The sequence below is a fragment of the Camelina sativa genome, chromosome 7 (genome assembly GCF_000633955.1).
Source record: "Camelina sativa cultivar DH55 chromosome 7, Cs, whole genome shotgun sequence".
NCBI lineage: Eukaryota > Viridiplantae > Streptophyta > Magnoliopsida > Brassicales > Brassicaceae > Camelina > Camelina sativa.
Window position 1 is genome coordinate 785,785 of NC_025691.1, and position 14,543 is coordinate 800,327.

The window sequence follows — 14,543 nt, forward strand, 5'->3', positions numbered from 1 at the left end:
TACCTCGACGCCTCCATGAGAATATCTTCTTTTAACCGTGCTTCCATTTGCTCTACCCTTACCCTGTTGATTCCCTGATCAGAAAAACATAAGCTAAAGGTCACAAATGAAAGGTTCAACAGATACACAAGTTTCTGATTTACTTTGTTAGTGGAGATAATTTGCAGCAACCCAACAAACTAATGTACAAAGGCTATGTTTGGACAAGGCATTTGTACCGTGTACTCAAGATTGGTGAACGGTTTCTCCACATCACGTAGAACAAACGGTCGCCCATTTATGTAAACTACCTGCAAAATGATGTAGTAGATGACAAGTTAACAAGAAGGAATATTGAAACAAGCAACAATAATGGCAGAAGCCTGGGGGAGATGGATTTTACCGGTTCCTCCCTAAGACTAATCCAAAGAACTTTAACTTGTTTCCCGTCCTTGTGAGCTCCAATGTGCCTAAGAACGTTTCGTATACCAACAGCTGTAGGGATTGCAACCCCATGTACACGTAGTGAATCAGCCTGTAACAAAAGACCACAAAACCAACATCAGATCAAAATTAAGCCTTAGTATCTCAAAACCAGCTTCAGTAGGAACACACAATAAGTTCTCGAGGTTTATAAGAAATATGCACTCTGGAACACACAAGATCAAGTAGTAGAATACGATAAAACCTAGCCGGAATCAAAGGAAATGCCAGCACATAGGATTTGTTTCTGTGATTCGATTTCGATTTTGATTCACAGATTCAGCTCACTTAATACATATACAAAGCAGGTTTTCAAATCAAAATCGGAGAATGGGAGGGAGGGAGAGACCTGACGGTAATTGGGAGCGCCTTCGATCTGAGGAGTCATACGCTTGTTCTGGCAACCAGGGAAATGGTCACTCTTAAGAATCGTCTTCTTCCCAAGTACCGATCCATCTCTCAGCTTCATCACCTGCTCTGGCTCCTTCGGTATCGACGACATCTCTCATCCAACAACAACAAAAACTCGTAGATTCGATCCCGTGTAATCTCTCTCGACTTCCTCTTTTACACACACACACACTCTAATACAATAAACTGTTGTTCGATTCCCGGTAAATAGACAAAAAAAATCCTGCGCCAATGCGGATAGGAAGAAGAAACGCTTGGAATATTCTTTGATTCGCTGACAAACAAAAAATCCACAAATTTTCCCCGAACCAAGTTTGAGAGAGAAAGAGAGAGATAGAGATGAAGGAAACGGATAAGGTCTGCGAAGAGCGAGCGAGAAGTGGAAACGAATCGGATTTTTAAGAATAAACGCGAGGATAATTCCAACCAACTTTAATTTTAGACCGGAGAGAGAATTATCTAACACAAGAAGAGACGAGCTCACACGCTAATAACTTCAATTTATATAGTCCTTATATTACTACTGTACTCATAATATCTGATTATCTTCTATATATAGTTGATTAAAAAACACTAAAACAGAATTTTATATAATTAAAACGATTCAATTTTAGGAAAAAAAGCATAAAGAGAGAACTATCTAGAAGCCTAGAGGGTTTTAAATAAGGAATTAGTATATATCCAAAATGAAACTGAATTGATTTAAGTTTGCTTACTTTCCTTTTGTTTTATTTTAACAAATTTTCTTTGGGGATTCTATCCATAATAGTATCTACTTATTATCATGGTACATGTGAGAAGAACAATGCTTAGGTATGTATATCCATCATGGAGATGAACCTCTTTATTTATCCCGTTATAAATTAAAGAAACAAAATTTATATAATATTATTGTAAAATAAAAAATTTAACCACTCTTTTATAATATATAATTTCGTTTCAATTATAATCTAAACTCTAACCACCTTATTTGTAAATCTAAACAAATATATAATTTTGTTATAATTGTAAAATATAAATTCTAAACCACATCATCTGTAAACCCAAACTGACGTATAATTTCGTTTTAATTATAAAATCTAAATCTTAATCACCTTATTTGTAAACTCAAACCGACATATAATTTAGTTCTAATTATAAAATCTAAACTCTAACTACCTCATTTGTAAATCCAAACCGACCTATAATTTCGTTTTAATTGTAAAATCTAAACACTAATTCTCATTTATAAACTCAAACCGATATATAATCTCATTTAATTGTAAAATATAAATGAAACTTATATTTAATTTTTTTTAATTTAATTTTGATTTATTTTAAAATAAAACATTATGATTGGTTGATAGAGGAGAGAGTAAGTATTTTTCATGTGACAAATATACAATTTAGTACTGAACAACTATAATTAAAAATTATGGTTCCTCAATAATCTCTCCATAACTAAATTTTTCCTTTTATTTTTAGTTAAACATTTTATATTTCTCATGGTTCACCTTTTAAATTATTTTTTTAAAAATATATATGAACCTAATGTATGTCATTTATTTAACTTAATTTAATTGTTCCTGCTCTTTGGATCGGATAGATTCAATTTTATCCGGATTCAACACGTTTGTTTTAAGACTTTCAATTCAAGCCAACCATAAAGAGATAAGAAATAATAATTTGCTTACTTTTTGTGTTGGTTATAAAGTTAACTTTTACGTTATAATAACAAAATTAAATTATTTAGGTAACTTTATAAATAAAAAAATAGAATAGTAATAAAGTAGCCTCCGAATAAGAAGAAGAATAATAAGAAACGAAACAAATTTTCGATTGGTCAGTAAATGAGTTGTGGGTCTTTGCGTCACACACAAACGTGAAAGGCGTGTCTTTTTCCTAAAATTGTTGTCTGATTATTTCCAATCCTGCGAAGATATTTATTTTCTATAACGTGGATATTCATTCATTCATGGAAAATTTCATTTATTTTGAAGACACCATTTAATATTCCTATTTTAGTTCCTATAAATCTATACTAATAATGTGGTTTAATAGATATTGAGAATTTTTAATCCTTGTACTAATCGAGTATTGAACATTTATGTAGCATGTTAGTGTCCTGTGTGACCTACATATATATAATGAAATACTATTTATTAAAGATTTTTTTAACTAGATTGTCGATAAGTTTAAGTTATTTTAAAAGACTATAAAGTATTTTCACAAAAAAATGAATACGATGAATGTTTGACAAAAACAAAAACAAAAAAATGAATACGATGAATGTTTGACAAAAAAAAAACAAAAAAAAAACAAAAAAATGAATACGATGAATATATAGACGGTGGGATATTCTTTTGGGATGCGACAAGACCAATCATCGACCATACATTTGGTGATGTTACCATATTCACATACAACCAAAAGAAATCGAACGTGAGAAAAACATATATATCCACATGACTTGAGTTTGTGGAAACAAAATTACTAACTTTATCTGTAAATATTAAATAGTAATATATCTGTCTATAAACAAAATATCTTTCAATGCTTATCTACGTACAGTAACACGGTTTATACCTTCCAAGTTACAACACAAAGAAAATTCAATTATACTGATAAGAATCCCCTATGGAATACTAATCAAATATACTAGCGCATTGCAAAATGAAACTTGCAAACGCTACACAGTACACACCCACATGTGCCATTCGAAACCTATTGACAATAATGGATGTCAAAAATATATACAATTGTACATAATGTAGTATATCTTTAATAAATAAGTTGTACATAACCATATCATTCGTAATAAGTTGTAAATATAACTATATCATTCGTAATTCAAATATACATGCTCAAATATAATTTGACCAAGTACACTAAATCCATTGATATTGAATTATTGACTATATATATAAAGTGGCAGGTCACACATATCCTTTATATATTTTTATAAATGGCCTGCCGGACGACTCGTTTTACGCGTCGTGAGTTAAACACGATCGGATTCGTCGCTTGGTTTTAGTTTTTAATATTTTTGAATGGTTTCCCACATGTTGTTTGATGACTATTAATTTTTACGAATTCACATCGTGTATGCTTTATTGGTAAGAGTTTTAACAAGAAAAAAAACAAGACAAAAAGGTATTGGTAAGAATTATAAACAAAGACACACGCGCATTAAACACGGTCAAGGAAATGGTTTTTTTTACTCTTTGGTCATTTATTAAAGAAGTTAACAACGACTACACAGTTGACAAGCGACATTCCAACAAGGTTTCGAATACATAGAGACGTGTGATACAAATGTAAAAGAAAATGCGATGAGTAGTAGTAAGTAATAACGTCTAATATATATATATATATATATATATATATATTCATTATTATTAATACAGTATCGCATCGTGCTTAAAAACAATTTAGTAATTTTTTTTCGTTAGAAGATTTTCCAATATAAAATAAAACACGATTGTGAACTACAAGGATGAAATGCGTTTTTGAAACACTAAGCTAGAGGAAAACAAATATATCCTTAGAAACTAAAGTTTAAAAGAGAGAAACTACACCCAAACAAGAGAAACTTATACAGAAAAACAATCTACCGAACTTGAAGGAACCACAAATGGAATAGTCCAATTAAGTCCAAACAAGAGAACCACAAAGAAGGCGAGTTAAAGTAGAACGAATCGCGGAACCTGACAAAGAATTTGATGAAGGAAGATGAACGCACTAGCTCAAGGAAGACGATCAAACCAACCTTCTAACAAAACCGGAGGAAGCCCAATCAAGTGGGTAAATTGAACCATCCACGAGGAACCCAATTGAATACTCAGCCATGGAAAGACAATCAGAGAAGAACCACAAGCATAATCCAAGACAAATTACCGTAGCAGAACAAGTCAACCAGGCTTAAAACCAAATCAAAGAAGAGAGGCTATAAAAGAGCTGATATCGGATTGCACGAAAAGGCCAACCCGTAGATTAAGGACCTCTAAATCCAAAGATCTATCCTAAACCAACCAACGATTAGACCGTCCTAAACAAGGAAAGACATAAGCGATCAAACACCATAAAAACCAAAGCCAAGTCACTCAACACAGAGAAGAACCACAAGCATGATCAGAGAAGAACCACAAGCATGATCCAAGACAGATTACCGTAGCAGAACAAGTCAACCAGGCTTAAAACAAAATCAAAGAAGAGAGGCCATAAAAGAGCTGATATCGGATTTCACGAAAAGGCCAACCCGTAGATTAAGGACCTCTAAATCCAAAGATCTAGCTTAAACCAACGATTAGACCGTCCTAAACAAGGAAAGACATAAGCGATCAAACACCATACAAACCAAAGCCAAGTCACTCAACACAACCAAAAGAGGAGGAACCCAAAAACAATGAGGTCGTGGTCGCAAAACCAAAGAGAACTTCAAAGCGAAGCCAGGGATACAAGAAGCTGACTAAAAACAAGCCTCAGACGAGACAACACCACCGCAAAGCCAACAAAATCCAAGAAAAAGCTCTTCAGATCCACCTTAAAAGCAACCGAAACATGCGACAAGTCACCACCAACTCACAATCAAACGAGAACAGAGTCGATGAACTAGAATGTCGAGACATTAGAACCAGATCGGAAACCTGAAACCTCCACGACCAGATCGAAAAGACGAGAAGGAGCCACCAGGGAATAGATCCACTTTCGAATATCAACAATCGGCCACCAATCCTTTGAGATAGTCAACACGTCGGAAAGAACTACCATGCATCACCGAGAGGAAAGGACAAAAGGTAGAGACGACGAAACTGAGGTTTGACAAAATTAGGAAGACAAACAGAAACAACCTAAAATGAGAAGAAACTGGAACTGACGATGATACTGTGGAAGCCACTCATCGCCGGCCATCATAGAGAAACTATTAGTTGACAACTAGGGTGAACGCTTCCTCAATAACTTCTTTTATTAGTTCGCAGGATTTACATAGAAAATGAACTTAACTGATCGGTGATGTTTATATTTAAAAGAGTTACAACAATAATAACAGATTAATAATTAGTTCAATTTAAAACATATATATAGCATAGCTAGCTAGTAAATACAGTAGTATTCTACCCAAATGTCGTTAAATAACATTATTATTTTCGGGCGCAGTAGTAGTATCTTTCAATAATATTAAATGGAACATGTCACCAACTTAAGTGTATGACATATAGAACATGTTTAAATAATTGAAACCTGTCAGGTCACATCGAATTGATTGATGTTTTATTTTCAAATGCGATTCTCGTGGACTTCAATATGTGGTTCACAAAGCTTTTTGTCTTTGTCCTCTTCTTCTCTTTTTTTTTGTTTTTCTTTCTACAAGTCATTAACAAAGTGTCAATCTAGTCATGTAGATTATTAACAAATTAAACCTGTGATCAAATGAAGAATCGATCAATCAGTATTATTTAAATATTTGTCTTATGAACCTGTTAAATTATCGATTTATTTATGTCCTACGATTTGGAAGATCTATTCTCTCACGAGCCACGACAAATGAAAACATTATCCAAATTCCAAATTAGAGAAGAAATAGAGGGGTTTTAAAAGTTTGTTTCTCAAAATACAAGGGTTGTTTGATTAAAAACAACAGTTCACACTCCACCTGTGAAATATTTTAAATACTAAGGGGTTCATATGCAAATTCTCCTAATTTAGTAAAATTATTATTATCTTTTCAATATACCATCGACCCGTTTGAACATCGTTTTGACCCGACCCGGTTGATTGGAGCAGACGCAGATAGATTTCTCGTTCTCCGTTACGTTTTGGGTGTGGGGGGGGGGGGGAGGGAGCAGAAGATGTCGACCGGTTTAGCTCTGAATCGCTGTTCGATTTCGGTATGTAGAACGGCCGATACTTTACTAAACCGGCCAACGGTCCCCGTCGTCAGGAATTTGAAATTCAGCCGCCGGCTAATCGGGAACTGCTCGACAGTGGCGAATCCTTTTGTTGTTGTGGCGGACGACGATAAGTACGGTAACAAACAGGTCATCTCTCTCACTCCTCGCCTTTACGACTATGTCCCCACCAACGTACGCGAGCCTAAGGTGCGTGTAAAACTCTTCCTCTGCTTTGGTTTATCGTCTTCCGTTCCTCATATATGTAGGGAGCTTAAACTTGTTATCTTGTGGCTGAGTTTTAGATTTTGAAGCAACTCCGGGAAGAGACTTCCAAATTGCGAGGTAGTCAAATGCAGGTAACAGTTTCACTGGATTGGGTTCTTCTTCTGGTTTTAGCTTGTTCATGAGCTCTGGTTTATGCTATTTGTTAGAAATTTGAAGTAGCTTCTAGAAGAATGGACTATATTGTTTATGTTCTTGACACTACTACGCTGATTTTGATTTGATTTTGGCTGTAGGCGTCGCCTGATCAAGCACAGTTGCTTGCAATGCTTGTACAGATTCTTGGAGCAGAAAGATGTATAGAAGTTGGAGTTTACACGGTGTTTTATCTTCTTCCAAATGAGTTTCATGAGCATTTTTTTCATCTTGGCTCAGTGTTGTCCCTTATGAGAATGATGATGAGCTCTTGTTTTTCACAGGGGTATTCTTCATTGGCTGTGGCGTTAGTTCTACCAGAATCAGGGTGTCTTGTTGCCTGTGATAGAGATTCGAACTCTCTTGAAGTTGCCAAGAGGTACTACGACCTTGCTGGTGTCTCTCACAAGGTGAGGCCATTCAACTGTTGCGAAATTCAATGCTTTTTTTTCTATGGCACGAAAGATTACTGTTTTCTACTTTTTCGTTTGCTGTTTTTAGTTACTGCTTGAATCTTATCACAACGTCAGCCCGCAAGAACATTACGAACAACTGTATAATTCTTTGATTTGTTGGCTCTAGTCAGGTTAATGTGAAACATGGTATTGCAGCTGAATCATTGAATTCCATGATTCAGAACGGTGAAGGATCCAGGTATATACATTAAGCGTCTTTCATTGTAACATTGAGGGTGGCTCTATTTTAAACGATTGCCTAAGTTATAGCTTTTATTGCTTGCAGCTATGATTTTGCATTTGTCGATGCTGATAAGAGGATGTATCAAGACTACTTCGAATTGCTTCTTCAACTTGTAAGATGAATAATACTAGTCTCTTTCCATAGTAGCCAAGTTAGCTTTAGCGGTTATCTCTGCTGGCGCAGGTCAGAGTTGGTGGAGTCATTGTGATGGATAATGTTCTTTGGCATGGACGAGTTTCGGATCCTATGGTATGCATGCAATCTTTACACAAACACAATCATGCTCTAAAAGCTTCTCGAATGAGAAGAAAGATCATAATTACATATCGCATAAATCAACAGGTGAATGATGCGAAGACCATCAGCATTAGGAATTTCAACAAAAAGTTAATGGATGATAAACGTGTAAGCATTAGTATGGTGAGTTGTTTGTTTTCTGGAATCTACCACTTTTGTGCTCCTAGTTAACACAAGAAGCTCTTCCAAGCTCATGCTTGATATTTTTGTCCATCTTTCTTTTGTGCATCAGGTTTCAATAGGCGATGGCATGACGATATGCCGCAAGAGATAATAATTATCCATGAAAAACCACTCGGCTCGCACCTCGCAGTGAACCTGATCCTAAAGAAAAGTCTTGAAGCATAAAAAGAAGGATTGATGAAGCCGTGGTACTGTATATTATTGTTCTTGTTGTATGTGTGGTTTAAAGTTTCAGGTTTTTAATATGTAACTTGAGTAGCTGAATGTGTTCTTCTTTTATTCAGAAGTGTTTCTCCTTCGCTGTAATTTGATATCAGAAATTGCTGAAGAGGAATCAATACGACGTCGTTGAAACAAACGACATGATGTTTAATGGTTATAACAAAACGGCGCGTAGTCTCTATAATATGCTTAACTCGGTGGGCGGACCAGCTGTACCACCAATTCAAAAGAACACGGTTACGCAAACTCTCTTGAGAAAAATCCCCAAATCTCATGAAATTAGGGTTTTAATCATTCGAATCAGAAATTTCTACTCCTTTCACCACGAAACGAATCTCTAGGGTTCTTCTGGAGGTTTAGATTTCTTGGTTTAAGAAGTTCGATCGATGCCTTCGTTATCAATGAGCATTCCTTTCCTTTTATTAGCTTTCTGCTTGATCGGTTTACAAGCCGCCGATGATTTCCCAGATAGATCCGGCGGCGGCGTCTGACCCGGGGTATCTGATCCGGGTGGATGCCCAATCAACTGTTTCCGGGCGGATCCTGTATGTGGAGCCGATGGAGTAACGTACTGGTGCGGTTGTCCTGACGCAGCTTTTCACGGCGCTCGTGTAGTCAAAACAGGAGCTTGTGATACAGGTAATGCTGGAAGTGCTTCTGTTCCAGGGCAAGCTTTGTTATTGATTCATATTGTTTGGCTATTCTTGCTCGGCCTCTCTCTTCTCGTTGGTGTATTCTGATCTTCTTGAGAGTTAATGGCGGAGTTAGGGAATGGAATTGATCTCGTTTCTTTAGTCATCACTTTACAGAGCATATGTGCGGTTGAGATAGAGATCACACGTCCTGAGTTTTGTATGTGTAATGTTGAGTATTGTTTTGCTTTGTGTGCTATATATAAATATGTAATTGATTCTGTTTCGAATTCATTATGAGATTATATCAAGATTTGATTAGACATATGCTTAATACTCTCAACGCCTATCTAAGTTCAATTTTGGTTTCCTCTAGAGGATGACTACTTTAGATAGTATCTTCTTTGGTTTGGTTTGTTTTCAGGTTTGTCAGATACTTGATGGATCTGCCATTGGTACTAGTATTGGTTTGAGACCTTCTCTGATCTGCCATTGGTAGTATTATTGGTTTGAGACCTTCTACATGGAGATTGAGCATAGAAAAGTTTAAGTTTTAGGCATGATTGTTCAACTTAGAAGAGTAGCTACGCAAATGTAAACACTTTCCTTCTCTAACTCGCACCAGATGTTTCAAATCATCGGTTTTGATTGAAGGCTTTTCTTACAGTTGTTTTGAATAGTTGCTTAGCTCCCTTTCGCACGGGTATGTAATCTAAAACGTAGTAACTAATTATTGTATCAAAGTTTATGGTTTTGTGGTTTTGGAAAGTCATTTGTCTCAATTGGTTTGTGGTTCACTGGTGTTTAACTTTGTCCCACCCTCAATCAACGTCAATGCATCCGAGCAATTATAGTGAAATCTCATGATTTTACGACATTCTGAACGTGGTATTACGACAACTTAATCCGGACGATTGAGATAGTGGTATGGAAAATTTAAACCGAAGTCTTGATCTTGGATACTCGAATTTCGAATTTTAGTTCTGATTAGTAAGTAGCACTCGGGACAATAACAATTTACGTTTTCATATAAAAACTAAAGAAATCATTAATTTATATGTCACTGTATGAATTTGGTAACACAAAAATGCCCAATAAGGTATACATTCCGTACTGTGTTGTACTAACAAGGTTAGTTTATAACATTAGTTGGAGTGTTTAGACAACACTTAAATACGTTTTATCCCAAAACATGCTTAAACCGAGAAAACATGCTAAAACCGAGAGAAAACATTGATTGGAAGCAGTAAAAAGATATGTTACTCTTTCTAGGGTCAAAATATGTAATAATCCAATGCATTTGACTAATTGTAAGAGTTTGGGTTGAATTTGGAGTTTTAAAAACCACTTATACCCATTTTGTCCTAAAACAGGGTAAAACCGAGAAAACATTGATTCTAAGCAGTAAGCAGCTTTTTACTGTTTCTAGGGTCAGAATGTTTGACAATCCAATGCATTTAACTAATTGTAAGAGTTGGGGGTGAATTTGGAATGTTTAGATAACACTTAAACCCGTTTTATCCCAAAAAATGCCTTTTTAAATCGATTTGATTTCTCTTTTATTTATTTTTTTGTTTGTTTTTGGGGGATACGTTCCTCATGAGTCATGATAAATCATTATCATTATTCGTAGCTCAGTCCTAATATCTCATATGCTCTTCACATATATAGGCAATTATATGATTACATTATGTAATCTATAGGTACATAGCCCTCGCTGATTTCGATGGCGGTTTTTCACAGCTATGGTATGCATAGGCTAATGACTTTAGCTGACATGCTCCTGCTTTTTGCTTAGTTTAACGAAGCACAAATGTTATAAATCTATAGATTTCTATCCGTTTTGCAAGTTAAGATTCCTCACAAAAGTAGCAATTCGTATACATATAATATATATAGATAGATAAATTAAAGAACAATTTTCTGATGATATATGGTGAAATAACGTCTTTGGCATACTTATAATTAAGATAACATGTTAGAAGTTAGAACAAAGTATTTATGTACCATACTATAGCTGATCCTTGCATCGCATGTGTTCATGGTCACATATATAGGCTCACTTCTCAGTTTGCTAAAAACTTATAATAGACAAATACTGTTGAAATACCTAAATTTATTTCAACCCTTCCAAGAGGTTATAGTTTTTATTAATTCTCTTTATCATTCGTAAACTTCCAGAATTTTAATTTTATTGTGACATTCTAATAAGGCTCAACAAATATACTACACCTATCAAAATACCTTTTTAACTCATCTTCAACTAGATATAGTTAAAGCCCTGTAGATATATAATGCACGATATATTAATTATAACTTGTTGATGTTTGTGACTATATCTATGGACAAATAATGAAAAACAAGAACATGTATACACGCATATACACTATATATAGGTTATCATCAAATCAACTCGTGTATATAATTTATAACTATCATCACAATAATTAGTTTTAGTTGAGTTAATTTCATCTATAATTAAAACTCGTGTGATTACCAGTGGAAAGCAGCTACAAGAATTAGTCATATGCATAGTCACACCGAACAAGACCTAACATTAACAATCTCTGCCTGTATATATATGTGTGTGAATTGTGCAATGGTCCCAGACAAGAAACGAGTTTGTTAACTGAGAAAATAAATTTTAAATAAAATTCATTTACTTCTGCAAGCAACAGTTATAAATGCATCAGCAATGTCTGTGAAAACAGATCATACCTTTTCAATCTTACCTAGATGAAAAAAGCTCTTCTTTTTAAATATTAAAAAAAAACAGATATAAAAATATAAAAAATATCCAATTTTGTCTCTGCCCATCTCCTGCAAGCTGCAAAATCTGCTTGACTAATTAAACAGCAGAAACAGCTTCAGAAAATGAAAATGCAGCAGTAACAGTAACAAGACAGCAGCCATATATATCAACCAAAAAAAACTAAAGTAAAAGAAAAATTGATAACCATTTAATGTCATTATATACACAATGCTGCAATTACACATAAATATATATATATATATACATATATATATATGTATATACACATTTTCACTTTTTATAAGACAGCCCATATCTTCTGATTATTTTCTGACTAGAGGGACATGGTTTTTTAAGTTTTACACTGATCCCTAGCTATCCAAGGTTCTGTTCTGTATAACACCGACCAACCAAAGCTAAATAAGAGACTGACCAAACCATAATCAAATAAAAAGACTAACTTTGTAAGAACCAAAATTCAAATCTTGAAAAACATGTAATTTCTTTGATAATATCATTAAATCTTGAAAGACATATCTTTGTGTCATATATATAATATATGTATAAATTATCATATATATATATGTATTAAAGTAGTGATTAGTCTCATAGTCATCATGTATCCAAATCAAAAGACAAAGAAGATTTCCCTTTCTTTGTAAAGAAGTGATGATCTTCAAGACTTGCAGCTTCCATTGCTACTAAAGACTCATCATCACTGCTCACTAACCTCAACTGGAGGAGAGAACCAGCACCAACCATAGAAACGCCGCCACGTGGCATACTACCACCAGAAGATGAGGACTCTTCCTCCGTACTATTCACACTTCCTCCACCGCCGCCGCCTCCGCACTCCATGTCTACACCAAACAGCCTTAACCTCTTCTCTCCTCTCGGAGCCACTTGTGCTCGCCTTTGCATCATCACAGGCACAGATTCAATCACAGCCGTTGGATTACTCCTCTCCATTGACCTCACATAGTAACCAATTCCTAGATCCCGTTGATGGAATCGATGATAGAGGTTGTGACTTTCGTAATTTGCCGGCATCTGAGGATGAGGGAAAGTGTAAAACCTAGGGAACATAGCTCCGGCGAACTGATGATGATAAGAAGCTTGATGATGATGATGATGATGATGATGATCGGGAATCTTAGGTCGTCTCCTCCAATCGATGTAAAGCTTGTCTTTATTACCGGAGTCTCTCTGAAAAGAAACGATGTCTCCAGCGTCAAGATTCTTGTCTTTGACGAAACGGCTCCAACCTTTTGTCATGACATAGCTTTGACTGCTGTTCCAGTAAGAGTAACGAAACCTCCATGAGTTTCCGCTTCGATCTTCGAAGTTTAGAAGCAACCCTTTGTTGCTGTCGTTTGATGTGGAGTTGTCTAAAGGGAAGTATCTCTCCGCGTGTTGCTTCGGGATCACGAGTCGGTTTAGTTTACCAACGTCGCTTGGTGTTACTACTTTGTCGAACATGTGTTCTCTCTCCATTGATGAAGAAGCTTCTTCATTAATAGGTTTCTCTTCTTCTTGATTCATCATCTTCTTGTTTTTTGCCGAATCGATCTCAAGATTTCCACTTCTTCACCATACGATCTGAGAATAATTTAAAAGAACTCCAATCTTTTTTGGTAGACAAGAAAGAAGAGGATCTCTAAAGATAGAGAGAAAGAGATAAAAACCCTAAAATTGAGAATCGAGAAAGAAAACAAAAAAGGATGAGAATTGAGTATGGTGGTGGATGAGATTGACCTAATTATACAAAAATGGCAAGTGGGGTTTTTTTTGTTTTGGCCTAACTTCGCTGAATAGCACGATTCTCTTTGATCTATCTTGCTTAGAAGCTTTCTCTTTCTACTGATTATGGTGCAAAAGAAGCACTTCAATTCCAAGAAAGGAAAAGCAAGTTAGCTAGGAACAATCTCTCAAGAACAAGGAAGGAAAGAGAAGAGAGAGAACTCCGAGAAGAGAGAGCTCATGTAAATATAAGATTGATAGAGAGATATGGGTCGAGAGGAGAGAGAGAAGGGAGGGCCGAGGGGGACCCATGAACAATCTGGTTCTGTTCATGTGAGCTTCTTCTTGCCTTTTTCTACCATCCTCGTTTCAATTTTTCTCCATATGGACATATTCATTTACACTTATTTGGCCTTTTTCTTTTTTTCGTATTATGTTTTGATTTACAAACAAATATCTCTATTCGTATTATACCATTCTCAAAATGTAAGAGAAACTTTTTTTATGACTACCCCCAACCAGTTCCATTAGTCATAGACTCATAGTCAATATATCTATATATGCAGTGAAAATATATAGAGAAACACAAATTATGTGTACCGTGATCGATCGATCTTTTTGGCTCTAAACTACTAATTATATATAATTAGTAGCCCAAATAATATTTGAACTGAGAAAATGACCGAAATGGCAATACTCACAAGATCAGAATTAATAATATATGATAGTATATAGTAATAATGTGTCATAAAATTTGTACATGAGAAAGATGTTACAGTTGTTTGGGTTGACAATTAACAGAAGACTATTGGATTTTTATGAACAGTTAATAATAAATGCTAATTATTGAGGTCTGTG

General features: G+C 35.2%; 3 protein-coding genes and 1 pseudogene across 4 annotated transcripts in view; 2 read left to right on the forward strand and 2 right to left on the reverse strand.

Annotated features, from left to right (window-relative positions):
- The window catches only part of LOC104699676 (paladin), an 8,409-nt gene extending 7,060 nt beyond the window's left edge, over positions 1 to 1,349 (reverse strand). Inside the window, exons 1-4 of one of the 2 annotated variants that reach the window (XM_010415018.2) lie at positions 812 to 1,349; positions 383 to 514; positions 219 to 290; positions 4 to 74 (exon numbers count right to left, since the gene is read on the reverse strand). In XM_010415018.2, coding sequence (XP_010413320.1) covers positions 4 to 74; positions 219 to 290; positions 383 to 514; positions 812 to 964 — 428 coding nt within the window. In that variant the 5' untranslated portion in view covers positions 965 to 1,349. The remainder of the gene's footprint in view (positions 1 to 3; positions 75 to 218; positions 291 to 382; positions 515 to 811) is intronic. The other variant, XM_010415017.2, reaches the window with a different exon arrangement.
- LOC104699678 (O-methyltransferase MdmC-like) lies at positions 6,643 to 8,618 on the forward strand. The gene is made up of 9 exons (XM_010415020.2): positions 6,643 to 6,950; positions 7,046 to 7,099; positions 7,262 to 7,345; positions 7,445 to 7,570; positions 7,747 to 7,814; positions 7,902 to 7,971; positions 8,043 to 8,108; positions 8,202 to 8,279; positions 8,389 to 8,618. Exons 1-9 carry the CDS (start codon positions 6,702 to 6,704, stop codon positions 8,428 to 8,430), a joined length of 837 nt encoding a protein of 278 aa, XP_010413322.1. The 5' UTR covers positions 6,643 to 6,701; the 3' UTR covers positions 8,431 to 8,618.
- Positions 8,725 to 9,536, forward strand: LOC104699679 (annotated as a pseudogene).
- Positions 12,423 to 13,968, reverse strand: LOC104699681 (B3 domain-containing transcription factor NGA2-like). The gene has a single exon (XM_010415021.2). The coding sequence runs from the start codon at positions 13,488 to 13,490 to the stop codon at positions 12,561 to 12,563; it is 930 nt and encodes a 309-aa protein (XP_010413323.1). The 5' UTR covers positions 13,491 to 13,968; the 3' UTR covers positions 12,423 to 12,560.

Coding starts and splice junctions, on each gene's coding strand:
- LOC104699681 (XM_010415021.2), bottom strand. CDS start 13,490: ATGATGAATCAAGAAGAAGAGAAACCTATTAATGAAGAAGCTTCTTCA.
- LOC104699678 (XM_010415020.2), top strand. CDS start 6,702: ATGTCGACCGGTTTAGCTCTGAATCGCTGTTCGATTTCGGTATGTAGA. Junction 7,346..7,444: donor TAGAAGTTGGAGTTTACACG/GTGTTTTATCTT, acceptor TGTTTTTCACAG/GGGTATTCTTCATTGGCTGT. Junction 8,109..8,201: donor GACGAGTTTCGGATCCTATG/GTATGCATGCAA, acceptor ATAAATCAACAG/GTGAATGATGCGAAGACCAT.